Genomic DNA, 17,656 nt, shown 5'->3' with positions numbered 1-17,656 from the left:
GGTACTGTCTGAGGACAAAGGATATCTGCAGTGGGGGGGGGGGGGGGGGGGGGGGGGGGGGGGGGCACGGAGGTGCAGAGGCGTCAGAGACCCGGGTTCTGACTGCGGGTGCTGTCTGTACGGAGTTTGTACGTTCTCTCCCTGTGACCTGCGTGGGTTTTTTCCGGGTGCTCCGATTTCCACCCACACTCCAAAGACGTACAAGTTTGTAGGTTAATCAGCTTGGTATAATTGTAAATTGCCCCTCGTGTGCGTAGGATAGTGTTAGCGTGCGGGGATCGCTGGTCGGCCCGGACTCGGTGGGCCAAAGGGCCTGTTTCTGCGGTGTACCTCTAAACCAAACTAAACCATATGAGGTTGTGAAATCTAATGATTGGGAATAAGTTTCAGTCAGTGTGCTCAGAGGTAGCAACATATCCATGGGTGACAGTGCTTAGCTGGCCAGACTTGTGACAGAAGGGGATTTAATTTCTTCCACTTTGAACCAGCTCATAAAAGGTTAAACTCGTATCACTCCCAGTATTTTATCAGTTCATAAGTCACAGGAGCAGAATTAGGCCATCCGGCCCATCGAGTCTACTCCGCCATTCAATCATGGCTGATCCATCTTTCCCTCTCAACCACATTCTCCTGTCTTCTCCCCATAAGCGTTGACACCCGTACTAATCAAGAACCTGGCAATCTCCGCTTTAAAAATACCCAGTGACTAGGCCCACTGTCTGTGGCAGTGAATTCCACAGGTTCACCATCCTCTGACTAAGAAAGTGCCTACTTCTCCTTTCACAGAGAGATCAGTTTGGTTGCAGCCGTCTTTATTCAGGCAACTTTGAATGTCTTATTCGTCTTATTGCACTGATTTGAATGAGGCACTGAAGTAGCAGACCATCTGGAAGTGCCGACCTGAATAATTCCCCATTTCTGCAGAAACACTGCCCTTGATATTCACAGGGAATGTGGAGATGTTAAAGGTGGCGCTGACACGCTAACTCATCAAAATTGGTGACCTGAAGCACCCGCGTTCAGAATGCTTTTTCTCTCCTGCCCAGTCGGCAAGATTGAGAGGCGATATTGGAAGTCTTTGGTGGTGGGAGTGCAACAGGGGAGGGGGGAGGGAGGGGTGTAAAGGTGACATTGAATTCAGAAAGGGTGGTGTATGGGGTGAGTTCTGAAACCCATCTGTTCATGCCCTGCCACTGAGAAAACTATATAACTCCCCCATGATAAAATTTAAGGCTTAGGCGGTTGATAAACACAGTTAAACCTGATGGTTATTGAGATGAGAGAGGAGTGGGATCTGGCATCTTTTTTAGTTTAGTTTTAGTTTAGTTTAACGATACAGAGCGGAAACAGGCCAATCGGCCCACCGTGCCCGCGCCGACCAGCGATGCCCGCACATTAACATTATCCTACACCCACTAGGGACAATTTTTTCATTTACCAAGCCAATTAACCTACATACCTGTACGTCCTTGGAGTGCGGGAGGAAACCGAAGATCTCGGAAAAAACCCTCGCAGGGCACGGGGAGAAAGTACAAACTCCGTACAGACAAGAACCCATAGTCGAACCCCGGGTCTCCGGCGCTGCATTCGCTGTAAGGCGGCAACTCTACCGCAGCACCATCGTGACTGCCCTTTTTAAAAAATTTAAAAGGGAACTTATTCAGTCTGGAGAAAGGCATATGTAGGATAAGGACAGGAAAATAATCCTCATAAACACTATAACGTGTCAGAAAAGGAAATCCGGGAGAAAATTGGTAGAATCAAAAATAGAAATAAATTGCACAACGCATCGGGACAAATAAGTTATCCGTCTTGTTGGAAAAGCTCAGGGTAGTTGAATATTTGTCCCCAACTTGCGATCAGGTAAACGTGAACCTGAGTTCAGCTGTGAACCTGGACGGGAAGGGGCTTTGAGAGGCAGCTATAAGTTAAAGTTGTAGTGGCCTGGATGAGCTCAGGAAAAGATCACGCACAGGCAGGTTCAGACGCCGTTTAATGAATCATGGCCAACACACAGAACGCCCGCGAGCAGGCACCCCGGGAAACCCAGTGGGCAGACAATCATCCCTGTCCCTCAAGAGCTGAGGGGGATGACCCAAGGAATGGCCTAACCCCCAGGGTCCGCCGCAAAGTGAACATTTACTGCTAAATCAAACACATTTGAATTTGAACGGGGTCTATTCCCATGAAGATGCCTCTGCCGAAATACTCCGAAGCCTAAAGAAGTGAAATAAAGTGAGTTAAAAGAGCTCAGTTTTTCTGTTCAATCAGAATCTGGGAGACAAAGGGGCTTCGGTTTCCCAAATACGTGCTGGATTGCCGCAGTAAGTTGCCCCTTGTGTGTAAGGAGTGGATGAGAAAGTGGGATAACAATGGAATTAGTGTGAAGGGGTGACCAATGGTCGGTGTGGACGGTGGGCCAGAGGGTCTGTTTTCATACTATATCTCTGTTAAAAAAAAGAGAGAGAAAGGGGTCACGTTTTGTGTTTGGCATTCAGAGGGAATCCAATCAAAATGGTGATCTGCCTGCAGATTTCTTCGCATCTCAAATTGATAACGAAGAACGGAAGGTCAGGCATTTGTATGAAAACTCCATGATTATATTCTCTAATAATGTTTCATCTAAAAGCAAAATGATAACATTTTAAATTACTGACTAACGAGGTAATAAAAATCGCAATTATTGTTCTGCTTTGACTGACAAGCATGTAACTGAGTTGTCACTCTTTATTTTCAGTTGACAGATCCATTCAGGCCAATGCTGAGGGTAAGAATCTTTCCTCTGGAATTATAATCCGTCTGTTTGTCTTCTCTGGGAATGAAAGTGAAGTGAATGGCTGAGGAATTATTGGTGGAAATAAGATCACAATTTTATTCGGTGTTTATTTCGGTGGGCGGTGATCGAAGTGGATGTCGGTGTAGCAATGGACCGTTTTCAAAGATTGCACGCCAGGTTACATCTCACCCTGAAGGAAGGTGTGGCCGGTGTGGGCCAGTTGGGCCGAAGGGCCTGTTTCCACACTGTATCACAGTCCATGACTCTGTAATTGATTGGTGCACGTGGTACGGAGAGGTTGGGAGGGGCGAGCATCTCTCGTGGTTTTACACAGATCAGTGGAGTCGAGAGTGTTTTATTGTCGTATGGTTTGGCGGCACTGGGCCTGCACTCGCTGGAGTTTAGAAGGATGAGGGGGGGGGGACCTCGTTGGAGCTTACTGAATAGTAAAAGGCTTGGATAGAGCGGATGTGGAGAGGATGATTCCACTAGCGAGAGAGTCTGGGACCAGAGGCCATAGCCTCAGAATAAAGGGAGCGTACCTTAAGAAAGGAGATGAGGAGGAATTTCTTTAATCAAAGGGTGGTGAATCGATGGAATTCATCGTCACATAAGGCTGTGGAGGCCGTTAATGGATCATTTTAAGGTGGAGATTGATAGATTCTGGATTAGTACGTGTGGCAAGGAACATGGAGAGATGGCATGAGAATAGAGTTGAGAGGGAAAGGTAGATCAGCCATGATTGAATGGCAGAGTAGACTTGATGGGCTGAAGGCCTAATTCTGCTCCTATCACTTGTGAACTTGTGTGTCCCAAAGCAGAACAATGAAATTCATACTTGTAGCGCAACGGTTATGCAAACATGGTATTCAGTAGATACCATAGTAACAACAGAAGTAAGTTGAATAAATGTAAGCTATGTAAGTAGTAATGGATTTAATTGTCATTTGCAAGGTTTAAAGAAGCTTTAAGATCCGTTAAGTGTTTTCAAAACATGTTAGATATAGCTCTTAGGGCTAACAGAAAGCAGGAACAGGGTACTGATTTTGGATGATCAGCCATGATCATATTGAATGGCGATGCTGGCTTGAAGGGCTGATCGGCCTACATCTACACCTATTTTCTATGTTTCTATAAATGGATGCTGTTAAGTACTTTTGGACGGACGGTGGAGGTGTAGTTAAGGGAATTGAGACCCAGATCATAATCATTACATGAACAAAATGAGAGTAGGATTGTCATCAAGTAGCAAAGGGAATACTGGTTGGAAGCGAGGATATTGAATGAGTGTAGACAAAAATGCTGGAGAAACTCAGCGGGTGAGGCAGCTTCTATGGAGCGAAGGAAATAGGCAACGTTTCGGGACGAAACGTTGCCTATTTCCTTCGCTCCATAGATGCTGCCTCACCCGCTGAGTTTCTCCAGCATTTTTGTCTACCTTTGATTTTCCAGCATCTGCAGTTCCTTCTTTAAAAATTAAATGAGTGGTTTGGTTTTTGATGGAGACGGATGAGTTGTTCATACTCCATTTTAGACGGTTCATGGGCTGTTGTTGCAATAGTCTGTAATCTGCAGTTAATGGGTTTACATGCAGAAATGTACAGTGGACAGATTACAGTCAGTAACAGCAGCAACCTGCATTAGGAACTTTTCAAATGGTTATTTAGTTTAGTTTAGTATATTGTCACGTGTACTGAGGTACAGTGAATGGGTTCTGTTGCGTGCTGACCAGTCAGCGGAAAGACAATATATAATTACATTCGAGCCATCCACAGTGTACAGATATGTGATGAAAGGGAATAATGTGAATGACATTCAGTGCAAGGAAAAGTCCAGTAAAGCTCAGCCGTAGATAGTCTGAGGGTCTCCAATAAGGTAGATAGAAACATAGAAACATAGAAAATAGGTGCAGGAGTAGGCCATTCGGCCCTTCGAGCCATTCAATATGATCATGGCTGATCATCCAACTCAGTATCCTGTACCTGCCTTCTCTCCATACCCCCCGATCCCTTTAGCCACAAGGGTCACATCTAACTCCCTCTTAAATATAGCCAATGAACTGGCCTCAACTACCTTCTGTGGCAGAGAATTCCAGAGATTCACCACTCTCTGTGTGAAAAATGTTTTCCTCATCTCGGTCCTAAAAAAATGTTTTCCTCATCTCGGTCCTAAAAGATAGTAGCTCAGGTTATTGGTAGGATGGCTCAGTTGCCTGATTACTCAGCGGGTCAGGCAGCATTTCCTGGAGAAAAAGGATGGGTGAGGTTTCAGGTTGGGACTGAAGAAGGGTCCCAACCCGAAACATCACCCATCCTTTTTCTCCAGAGAATGCTGCCTGAGGAAGAAACTGTCCCTGAATCTGGAGTTGTGCGTTTTCACACTTCTATACTGCTTGCTTGGTGGGAGAGGGGAGAAGGGAGAGTGGCCTGGGCGCGACTCGTCCTTGATTATGTTGGTGGTCTTGCCGAGGCAGCGTGAGGTGTAGAGGGAGTCAATGCAAGGGAGGTTGGTCTGTGTGATGGTCTGGGCTGCGTCCACGATTCTCTTGAATTTCTTGCGGTCTTAGATGGAGCTGCTCCCAAACCATGCTGTGGTGCATCCCGCTAGTCATTGAGATCTGCTGAGAAGGCTCCAAAGGGGTGTGGACCTCTCGATCTAACGTCTGAGCCCATATTTACGCAGCTGATGAACATGTCTAGGGTGTGGTGAGAAAATTTGAAAAATTGAGTTTTTTATTTGTTTTCTCCCGCAGAAGCCTGGAAAGTGGTGTGCCATGCACGTACATATAGCGTGGCAGATATACCATCACCAGCAGAAGGTTAAGGTCAGTGTTCGCTCAGGATTTCATGCTTGTAAATTCTCACATGAGTTCTACTTTAAACACCTTGTGTTCTACACTTGTGCCGACTCAGTGCTGAATGAATGGGTAGACGCAAGGGTAGAGCTACTGCCTTACAGCTCCAGAGACCCGGGTTCGATCCTGTTTACGGGTGCTGTCTGTATGGAGTTTGTACGTTCTCCCCGTGACCTGCCTGAGTATTCTCCAGGACCTTCGGTTTACTCCCACACACCAAAGACGTACAGGTTTGGAGGTTAATTGGCTTGGTACAGATGTAAATTGTCCCTAGTGTGTGCAGGATAGCGTTAGTGTGCGGGGATCGCTGGTCGGTGCGGAGGCGGTGGGCCAAAGGGCCTGTTTCCGCGCTGTATCTCTAAACTAAACTAAACAAAGTGCTGGAGTAACTCAATGGGTCAGGCAGCATTCTCTGGAGAAAAAGTATGGGTGATGTTTCAGGGTCGGGACCCATCTCTGTCCCAACCTGAAACGTCACCCATCCTTTTTCTCCAGGAAATGCTGCCTGACCCGCTGAGTTACTCCAGCACTTTGTGTCTATCTTCAGTATAAACCAGCATCTGCAGTTCCTTTCGCTGAGTGAATGGTGCTGTTTACCAGTTTGGCATTGCAGCCTGAGACTCTTCCCACCGGTAGGGGCGGTGCAGAGGTGGGAGGGGTGGGGGGAGAAGGCTTTGAAAAGGAAGATTGAACGAGAAACATAGAAAATAGGTGCAGGAGTAGGCCATTCGGCCCTTCGAGCCTGCAATATGATCATGGCTGATCATCCAACTCAGTATCCCGTACCTGCCTTCTCTCCATACCCCCTGATCCTCTTAGCCACAAGGGCCACATCTAACTCTCTCTTAAATATAGCCAATGAACTGGCCTCAACTACTTTCTGTGGCAGAGAGTTCCAGAGATTCACCACTCTTTGTGTGAAAAATGTTTTTCTCATCTCGGTCCTAAAGGATTTCCACTCTATCCTTAAGCTGTGACCCCTTGTCCTGGACTTCCCCAACATCGGGAACAATCTTCCTGCATTTAGCCTGTCCAACCCCTTAAGAATTTTGTAAGTTTCTATAAGATCCCCCCTCAATCTCCTAAATTCTAGCGAGAAGGAGAAAAGTTAACCGGTGGTGGTTTTTGTCTTTGCCTCCTGCAGCAACAGCTCCAGTCGGATCCACACAAACTGGACTTTGGGCTGAAGCCAGAGTTCCTGAGCAGACCACCAGGTCCCAACATGTTTGGAGCGATCCACCATCCCCACGAGCTGGCTCGCCCTGCCACCCTCTTCTCCACTGCTGGTAAGGAGTCACCGTTCATTAACCATGTGATTGTCTTCTCTGGGGGCATAAGGAACTGCCAGGGGCCTCCTCTGTCTTTGAGAGTCGGCAGACGGTTGGATAAAGGCCAGAGAAGAAAAGACAAAAAGTGAGGGATATGGAGCGGAGGGATGCGAATTGTGAAGCCAGAGGAAGGAATGTAGCAGCATGGGGAAGGGGCTAAATGGGTGTGAATCCAGGTGGGGCACAGGGAAGACAGGGGTGGGGGGGGGGGGAGGAAAAAAGTATATATTGTAGATTAGTTACCTAAAATTGGAGAATTCAATGCTCACACCGTTAGATTGTAAGCTCTCCAAGCAGAGTGTGAGGTGTATGTAATATGTAAGTCCTGTAACCTTTGCATTTACCACTAGATGGCACCATGGGCCTACATTACAGATTGCATCTTCTTGCATTTCTCCTCTGTTTCTGTGCAGAGAACAGTTCTTGCAATGAAAAAAAAAACCCACACACATACCACATATATTTTGAAATATCTTGTCACATTTACAACTATTTACCCCCCCCCCCCATCTTCCCTATATCCCAACCAGATGTGCACCCATTTCCCTCATTATTCGGCCTCTCGTCCCTCCTCCACTTATCTCCTTTCCTCTGGCTTCACAATTAATTTCTCTTCTCTCCTTACCTTACACCCTTTTGTTTTTCATCTCAGGCCTTTGGCTAACCATCTGTCAACCCCCCCAGCCCCCCATCTCTCTGCCAGCTTTCTCCATCCTACTACAATCAGACTGAAGAAGGGTCCCGACCCGAAACGTCACTTGCCCACGTTCCCCAGAGATGCTGCCCGACCCACTGAGTTACTCCAGCACTTAGTGGTTTTTTAAAATTTATTTTTAACAATCCCTACATCTATAAAGAAAAACTTATGTTTACAGAGCATATTAAACAGCATCACAGCCACATATTTTTTTAAGTAACATTTTAAAAAGCGTGGTTGTATTTGGAGTATTGCGTGCAGTTCTGGTCGTCCCATTACAGGGAGGATGTGGAGACTTTAGAGAGGACACAGGATGCTGTCAGCATTAGAGGAAATTTGCCAAAAGGAGAGATTGGACAGACATGGATTGTTTTCAGCAGAACAGCAGATGTTAGACAATAGACAATGGTTGCAGGAGTAGGCCATTCGAGCCAGCACGGCCGTTCACTGTGATCATGGCTGAAGGGTGACCAGATAGAAGTACATTAGAATTATGCAAACATAGATAGGGTAGACAGTCAGAACCCTTTTCCCAAGATGGAAATGTTAAATACAGAGGACATAACTTTAAGGTGAGAGAGGCAAAGTTGAAAAGAGATGTGCGGAGCAAGATTTTTACTTGGAAGGTGGTGGGTGCCTGGAACAAGCTGCCGGGGATGTTGGTGGTGGTAGTTACAACAATGGCATTTATGAAATTATTGGAAGGGTATTAGTGAATGCCTATATGTGCCACTGAGGGCTGTGGAGGCCAAGTCAGTGGATATTTTTTAAGGTGCAGTTGACAGATTCATGATTAGTAAGGGGTTAAGGGGAGAAGGTAGGAGAATGGGGTTGAGAGGGAAAGATAGATCAGCCATGATTGAGTGGTGGAGTAGACTTCATGGGCCGAATTCTGCTCCTAGAACTTATGAAAAGTTGTCCGTAGCATATAAACATAGAAACATAGAAAATAGGTGCAGGAGTTGGCCATTCGGCCCTTCGAGCCTGCACCGCCATTCAATATGATCACGGCTGATCATCCAACTCAGTATCTTGTACCTGCCCTCTCTCCATACTCCCTGATCCCTTTAGCCACAAGGACCACATCTAACTCCCTCTTAAATATAGCCAATGAACTGGCCTCAACTACCTTCTGTGGCAGGGAGTTCCAGAGATTCACCACTCTCTGTGTTTTGGCATTGTGGGTCGAAGAGCCTGTTCTTGAGCTGTACTGTCCCATGTTCTATTTCGGACACAAAAGGCTGGAGTTTCTCAGAGGGTCTGGTGGCATCTCTGGAGAAAAGGAACAGGTGCCGTTTCTGGTCGAGACCCTTTTTCAGACTGAGTCAGGGGAGAGGTGATCGAGAGATATGGGCGGTAATTGGGAAAAATGAATGGAAGATATGCATAGAGCAACATTGGTCCAGGAAATGTGGAGCCCACTATGAGTCTGGGGCCAATTATTGTGCAATGCACTGAACATCCATAACATTTTCAGGAGGCGACGATTTAAGATGGGCTTCATTTAACGATACGATATGATAGAATTTTATTCATCCCAGGAGGGAAATTGATCTGCCAACAGTCATAAAACACAAGATACATGAATCAAAGTGCAGAGTGCCGCGGTGTGAAAGGTCTTGACGCGGGTGCTCGATGGAAAGCTAACCATGCTGTTTGTTTGCAGGCGCCACGCATCCGACCGGAAACCCCTTCGGACCTTCACCTCACCACAACAGCTTCCTGAGCCCGGCTGCTCATCTAGGTAATGACGGCCCAGGCCAGTCCGTGGGCAACTCTCGGGTAACCTGTTCACTGACAGAAGCAATTCCCAGCACGTTAGCAGACAAAGTGCTTGCTGCTCAAGCAAACTGTACACTCGGGGGACAAAAGGGCCACAGATTTGGAGGCCGGTTCTGTGAACCGTATGATGTAAAATAATGATGTGTAGGAAGGCATTGCAGATGCTGGTTTAAACCGAAGGTAGACACAAAAATGGTGGACACAAAAGCTCAGCATCTCTGGAGAGAAGGAATGGGTGATGTTTCGTGTCGAGGCCCTTCTTCAGACTGAGAAGGGTCTCCACCCGAAACGTCACCCATTCCTTCTCTCCAGAGATGCTGCCTGTCCTGCTGAGTTACTCCAGCATTTTGTGTCTATGTAAAATAATAATGCGCTATTTGAAGCTGCAGTTCACGTAGATCTCAGATCTCAATCCAATGCACCTTTATATCAATTGCTCATCAGTGGACAACAACCCATTAAGTTATATATATTGTCTTGCACTGTGATAGGTGCTAATTGACATATAAAAATACCTGTTTTTGTGCACCACAGATGTCCCATGACTGGTCAATATTCATATACATTTGGTCATAGAGTCATGGTGTGAACCTTGCCAGATTTTCCATCAATGTGATTTGGTGTGGTGGCAAGGTGGGATCGAGAATTCGGTCATCACTCATTGTGGAATCAAGGAACTGCAGATGCTGGTTTAAAAAAAAAAATAAAGTGCTGGAGTGACTCAGCAGATCAGGCAGCATTTCTGGAGAACAAGGATAAGGTGACATTTCGGGTCAGGACCCTCCTTCAGACTGAAAGATCCTGACCCGAAACGTCACCTATCCATGTTCTCCAGAGATGCTGCCTGATCCCGCTGAGTTACTCCATCCAGCACTTTGTGTGTGCCCGTCTCTGATTGTGGCCTGCAGTGGCGTAGAGTGTCAGGTGATGGCGCTGTTGAGCCCATGTTTCACAAACCCAGCAGCTTCACCTGCTCCGGCCAACGTTATAACAAGGGACAGAATATGATGAGCGTATGTTGGCACTGGGCCTATACTCGCTGGAGTTTGGGAGAATGAGGGGGGACCTCCTTGAAACGTACCGAATAATGAAAGGCTTGGATAGAGTGGATGTGGAGAGAATGTTTCCACCAGTGGGCGAGTATAGGACTAGAGAGGTCAAAGCCTCAGAATGAAAGGACTTTCCTTTAAGAAGGAGATGAGGAGGAATTTATTTAGTCGGGAGGGGGGGTGAATCTGTGGAATTCTTTACCCCAGAAGGCAGTGTTGGTCATCAATGGTTATTTTTAAGGCCGAATTAGGCCATTTGGCCCATCGAGTCTGCTCCGTTGTTCAATCAGGGCAAACAGGGCAACCCTTAGAATAAGGGGTAGGCCATTTAGGACTGACGCGAAGGAAAACATTTTCACCCAGAGAGTTGTGAATCTGTGGAATTCTCTGCCACAGAAGGCAGTGGAAGCCAATTCACTGGATGTTTTCAAGACAGAATTACATTTAGCTCTTAGGGCTAATGGAAATAAAGCGGGAACGGGGTACTGATTTTGGATGATCGGCCATGATCATATTGAATGGCGGTGCTGGCTCGAAGGGCTGAATGGCCTACTCCTGCGCCTATTTTCTATGTTTCTAACTGCACACATGACAGCACCCAAAGTCATGATTTTGATCCCGGGTCTCTGGCGCTGTAAGGCAGCAGCTCTACCTGCTGCGCCACGGCGCCCTCCATCATATGGTGGAACACTATGATCACGTTACGTCAGATAGCTTCTGAAGAGAACCAGCAGTTCAGAACAGTAGCTCTGACGTTCAATGGACCATGGGCAGCATCAGTGTTGTGTTCCGTCATGTCTCTCCACTAAATTTACTATCTAAAGTCCAACCAGTATATTCAATGGTATAGACATCACCAAATGCCTACACACCAACATATTAAAGGTGATAATTGACTAGAAACTCATCTGGACTGACCAGATAATTTACAAGTAGGAAGGTCAGTGACTGGTATTCTGTTGAAGGTGACTCACCACCGGACATCACAAGCCCAGTCCACGGCGTAACGGGTGGCGCAGCTGTAGAGCTGCCGCCTCACAGCTCCAGAGACCCGGGTTCGATCTCCACAACATAGAAACATAGACATAGAAAATAGGTGCAGGAGTAGGCCATTCGGCCCTTCGAGCCTGCACCGCCATTCAATAGGATCATGGCTGATCATCCAACTCAGTATCCTGTACCTGCCTTCTCTCCATACCCCCTGATCCCTTTAGCCACAAGGGCCACATCTAACTACCCTCTTAAATATAGCCAATGAACTGGCCTCAACTACCTTCTGCGGCAGAGAATTCCAGAGATTCACCACTCTCTGTGTGAAAAAAGCTTTCCTCATCTCCGTCCTAAAAGATTTCCCCCTTATCCTTAAACTGTGACCCCTTGTTCTGGACTTCCCCAACATCGGGAACAATCTTCCTGCATCTAGCCTGTCCAACCCCTTAAGAATTTTGTAAGTTTCTATAAGATCTCCCCTCAATCTTCTAAATTCTAGCGAGTACAAACCGAGTCTATCCAGTCTTTCTTCATATGAAAGTCCTGACATCCCAGGAATCAGTCTGGTGAACCTTCTCTGTACTCCCTCTATGGCAAGAATGTCTTTCCTCAGATTAGGAGACCAAAACTGGGTGCTGTCTGTACTGAGTTTGCACGTTCTCCCCGTGACCCGCTTGGCTTTTCTCCGGGTGCTCCGGTTTCCTCCCCAATCCCAAAGACGGGCAGGTTTGCAGGTCAATTTGCTTTGGTAAATTGTCCATTGTGTGCAGGGCCACTAGAGTGCAGGTGATCGCTGGTCGGCGCGGTCTCGGTAGGTTGAAGGGCCTGTTTCCACGCTGTATCTCTAAACTAAACCGAACGGGACCATGATGGAATAATCTCCACTTCTCTGATAGCACCTCCCCAGCCTTTGATGGCTGCCATAACAAATGAAGAGAGCTTGATGGGAATGCCACAATTTTCTTTGAAGGAAGCCCTCCGAGCCTGACTCGTTCACCATCCTGACTTGGACTACACTGCCTTTCACTTCTCTTTGCTGAGTCTAAACCCTGGAACACGCTGGACACCGTCCGTCCATCCGAAACAGCAACCAAGCTTTTAACGCCGATAAGCTTCTGCAACAACTCCCCGTCACCTCTCAAACTGTGGTCTCAGGACAAGAGCATAGGAGCATAACTCATCACTCTCGAGTCACAGGGCCATCCCGACTTGGGCTTTCATCACTGCTCCCTCGTCATTGTTGTCGATGCCAGTGTCACTTTTCGCTGTACCTCGGCACATGAGGTCACAAGGAATAGGAGCAGAATTAGGCCACTCGGCCCATCAGCTGTACTCCACCATGGCTGATCTATCTCTCCCTCCTAACCCCATTCTCCTGCCTTGCCCCCGTAACCCCTGACATCCGCATGCCTGACAATAAACTAAACTCAAACAGAGAGAGCACCTTTCCCAAGCAGCCTGTGGCAGTTCAGTTTAGTTTATTTGTCACGTGTACCGAGGTACAGGGAAAAGCTTTTTGTCGCACTCTAACCAGCCAGTGGAAGGGCCAATACATGATTACAATCGAACCATCCACAGAGTACATGATAAAGGAGTAACTGTGCAAGATTGAGGAAACTGACCTCCCATAGACTTCTTGCTGGCATTTAGGGTTGAGCCTTAAATGCTAGTTTCACTGGCAGCACCCCAATCTATGGGAGAATTCAAAAACATTCTTTATTTAAAAAGAATGTGAGTTATTCTCCTTTGACTGACTGTACCAGTACTGCTGAAGGGCCTGTTGGTGGCACTGCTGAGCTCACAGTCTCAATGTCTGCATCACTGTCACCTTGCTGTGCATAAGTTATTGGAGCAGAATTAGGCCATTCGGCCCATCGGGTCTACTCCGCCTTACAAGCCTGCTGTGATCTGGCGGGATTTTTCCAAAAATACTTTTCAAGCGATTTGTCACAAAAATATAAATATAATAAAGCTTCTAAATCCTGTAACTTGGTTATTGGCAAAGACACTTTGAGGCATAAAGGTGGCACTGACTAATCCCATAAGCGGGATGGAGCAGTGTTTGTATGTGATCTGTGGCTTCCCTTTTGCCATCAGTCGAGACAGTGAGGAGATATCCTGTGCTTTCACCATAACTCTCTCTCCCAGCTCCCAGAATGGCTTTCCAGAATAGAAACATAGAAAATAGGTGCAGGAGTAGGCCATTCGGCCCTTCGAGCCTGCACCGCCATTCAATATGATCATGGCTGATCATCCAACTCAGTATCCTGTACCTGCCTTCTCTCCATACCCCCTGATACCTTTAGCTACAAGGGCCACATCTAACTCCCTCTTAAATACAGCCAACGAACTGGCCTCAACTACCTTCTGTGGCAGAGAATTCCAGAGATTCACCACTCTCTGTGTGAAAAATGTTTTTCTCATCTTGGTCCTAAAAGATTTTCCCCTTATCCTTAAACTGTGACCCCTTGTTCTGGACTTCCAGGAAGGATCTGCAGATGCTGGTTGACAGCGAAGATAGGCCCTTTGAGACAGCATGGCTGATCATCCAAAATCAGTGCCCCGTTCCGGCTTTTTCCCCTCATATCCCTTGATTCCCTTAGCTAAATCTATCTCTCACTGAACACATCCAGTGAATTGGCTTCCACTGCCTTCTGTGGCAGAGAATTCCACAGATTTACAACTGGGTGAAACCATTTTTTCCTCATCTCAGTCCTAAATAGCCTACCCCTTATTCTTAAACTGTGACCCCTGGTTCTGGATTCCCCCAACATCGGGAACAATTTTCCTGCATCTACCCTGTCCAATCCTCTAAGAATTTAATATGTTTCTATAAAATCCCCTCTCATCCTAAATTCCAGCGAATACAAGCCTGTCGACCCATTCTTTCATCATACGTTAGTCCCGCCATCCCGGGAATTAACCTGGTGAACCTATGCTGCGCTCCCTCAATAGCAATAATGTCCTTCCTCAAATTAGGAGACCAAAATTGCACACAATACTCCTGGTGTGGTCTCACCAGGGCCCTGTATAACTGCAGTAGGACCTCCTTGCTCCTGAACTCAAATCCTCTTGCAATGAATGGCTTTCTTCGCTGCCTGCTGTACCTGCATGCCTACTTTTAGTGATATTACAAAATGCTGGGGTAACTCAGCGGGTCAGGCTGCACCTCTGGACAAAAGGAATAGGTGACGTTTCGGGCCGAAATGAAGAGTCTCGACCCAAAACGTCACGTATTCCTTTTGTCCAGAGATGCTGCCTGACCCCTTCAGTTACTCCAGCATTTTGTGTTTTTAAAGGCTGTTCGGCCCTTAGAGTCACACAGCACGGAAACAGGAACTTCGGCCCTGCTTGTCCATGCTGACCAAGATGCACACCAAACTCGTATCACTAAATGCAATGGCCGGCATTGTAGGCAGGATATTTAAGGTGCAACTTTGATGGAACTGTTAAGAGAGGCCAAGTTTTCTTTCTTTTCATGTATTCCTGTGTCATCATTCAGAGATGTTGGCGTGTGGATTAATAAAATACCCAGTTTATTCCACCAGTCGACTTGGGTAGACGGATTCTTAATCCGTGCCGCATGTAAAGTTTGAGGGTAATAATGAGTAAGATTTCTGGATCGTATGACTTGTTGAAAATATAATTATTTCAGTAATTATGTTTTTGTTGGTGTGTGAAATTAGTCGGTGGTTGCTAACAGCATATGGAAGACTTCTTATTATCGAGTCCACACACAGGATTAGAAATTGTTCAGCCAGAGCTGAACACACTTCTCGGCATCTGCACACAATGGTGTCTGTCTTGTGCTTCTTGTGGGTGGTGGTGGAAACAGGGCCGCGACGTGAACGCTCTTTCCTTGACCCCAGCATATGGAAGTGCTGGGTGCATTGACTCCATATATTCAGTGCATTTAGCGTAGATGGGCAAAAGCTCGGCATGGATGTAGTGGCCGTAGGGTCTGTTTCTGCGTTGTACAACTCTGTATAACTTATAATAATTGAAGTATACCAAAGAGAATGGTGCTCCTTCCTCATGTTCCTGAGACCAATATCTTAAATGTGAAGCTTGCGTTCCCTCCTATCTTCTCCAAGTGGTCCATCTGACACCATCCCATAACCTCATTCAATCAATCACATACTGTATACATCAGCATATAGAAACATAGAAAATAGGTGCAGGAGTAGGCCATTCGGCCCTTCGAGCCTGCACCGCCATTCAATATGATCATGGCTGATCATCCAACTCAGTATCCTGTACCTGCCTCTCTCCATACCCCCTGATCCCTTTAGCCACAAGGGCCACATCTAACTCCCTCTTAAATATAGCCAATGAACTGGCCTCGACTACTTTCTGTGGCAGAGAATTTGACAGATCTTTCATTCATTTGTTCTATATCTCTCTCCATCACCTTCTATATCTCTCGTTTCCCTTTGCCCTGACTCTCAGTCTGTAGAAGGATCTTGACCCGAAAGATCACCCCTTCCTTCTCTCCAGAAGGAATGCTGCCTGTCCTGCTGAGTTACTCCAGCTTTTTTTGCGTCTATCTACACCTGCAAGAATCCTCTCCCACATTTTCTCATCCATGCTAGTTGAAAGATCCCTTCCCTAATGTAAAGCTTACTTACTGGTTGATTTCTCCTGACTAAAATCCCACCGGAAACTGTCGCATCTGACGTTGCTTCAAGGTGCAGGGGTCTGCAGGGTGGTGGGGGGGGAGGTGGCAGTGTGAAGAAGATTCTGGTGGCCAAGAGTAATGTACGTACCAACTGCTATCAAACATGGTGTGTTAAATTAGGGTCCTAGAGCCTATGGAGCAGAGTCTGACAGGGAGAGGGTGCAGAGGGAGCGTGGGTGGAGGAGAACGAGGTGGAGGGAGATGAGCAGGGAGACGGATTGTCAGCAAGCTGATATTCATCAGGGAAGAGGCCACGCACGTTGATAAAGTCTCTTCGTTGAAATCTGTCGTTTTCTGCACCGCCTTGCAAGGGAAAGACTCTGTTTTGCAACAAACGTCAAGGTGACTGTGGCAGTAAATGTTTGCGTGTTGGGCTCCTTCGGTTCAAAGCTGGAAGGTAGACACAAAATGCTGGACAGGCAGCATCTCTGGAGAGAAGGAATGGGTGACGTTACAGGTCGAGGCCCTTCTTCAGATTGACGATAGTTTCAATGCCTTATGCTTTTCTGTCAGTGAGATAGTCAAGAGTTTCATTGTCAGATGTCCCAAACAGATCAATGAAATTCTTACTTGCAGCAGCACAACAGAATATGTAAACATAGTACACTGTAAACAATATAGTAAACAAAAAAAGTTCAGTGTGTGTACATATATATATATATATATACATTATACAATATATATCTATATACGATATGTCATCGAGTTTGGTCATAGATTAATATAGCACAGAATCAGGCCCTCCATGCTGCCCATTTATACTCATTCTATCTGCCAGCATTTGGACCATATCCCTTTAAACCTTTCCTATCCATGTACCTGTGTAAATGTTTTTAAATGGTATTGTAACAGCCTCTATCACTTTCTCTGGCAGTTCATTCCATGAATGTACCTGCTTCTGTGTGAAGTAGTTGCCCCTTGGGTCCCCATTAACTCTTTACACTCTCATCTTAATCCTGTGTCCTTTAGTATTTAATTTCTCTTTCCTAGGAAATAAAAGATTGTGCATGGATGTATATTATTTCTGCCCCTCATGATGTTATACACCTCTGTAAGATCACCCTTCAGCCTCCTATACTCCAAGGAATAGATTCCTAGCCTGCCCAGCCTCTCCACACAACGCAAGCTCTCGAATCCTTGCAACATTCTGGTAAATCTTGTGTGCACTCTTTCCAACCCCATGATGCCTCCTGTGTAGCAGAATAACCACAACTACAGAATACTCACCAACAACTTGCACAACTGCAAAGTAATGTCAAAATAATGTCCAATTTCTGTACTCTATGCAATCTTCTTCTTCTTCTTCTTCTTCTTGCGTGTAACGTGCACAGCCTAAAGTTGCTGGGCAACTTGTTCTATTTGATCTTATTAGATTGTGCACGCCGGGTTGATTGCATTCGTCGAAACAGGGCGGACCCCATGTGAAGGTTGCAATCTTCCACCCCAACTCTACGCAATGACTAATGAAGACTAGTGTGTCAAATGCTTTCTTCACCATCCTG

At 46.4% G+C, this 17,656-nt stretch overlaps 1 protein-coding gene across 1 annotated transcript in view; it reads left to right on the top strand.

Moving 5' to 3' along the window:
- The window catches only part of auts2 (activator of transcription and developmental regulator AUTS2), a 1,005,438-nt gene that overhangs the window by 970,870 nt on the left and 16,912 nt on the right, over positions 1 to 17,656 (top strand). Inside the window, 4 exon segments of the mRNA XM_033046152.1 lie at positions 2,738 to 2,767; positions 5,529 to 5,600; positions 6,775 to 6,916; positions 9,322 to 9,399. Coding sequence (XP_032902043.1) covers positions 2,738 to 2,767; positions 5,529 to 5,600; positions 6,775 to 6,916; positions 9,322 to 9,399 — 322 coding nt within the window.

Source organism: Amblyraja radiata, chromosome 28 (genome assembly GCF_010909765.2).
Source record: "Amblyraja radiata isolate CabotCenter1 chromosome 28, sAmbRad1.1.pri, whole genome shotgun sequence".
NCBI classification, from domain to species: Eukaryota; Metazoa; Chordata; class Chondrichthyes; order Rajiformes; family Rajidae; genus Amblyraja; species Amblyraja radiata.
Note: the sequence above shows the minus strand (reverse complement) of the source record. Positions and strands in the feature narration are given on the sequence as shown.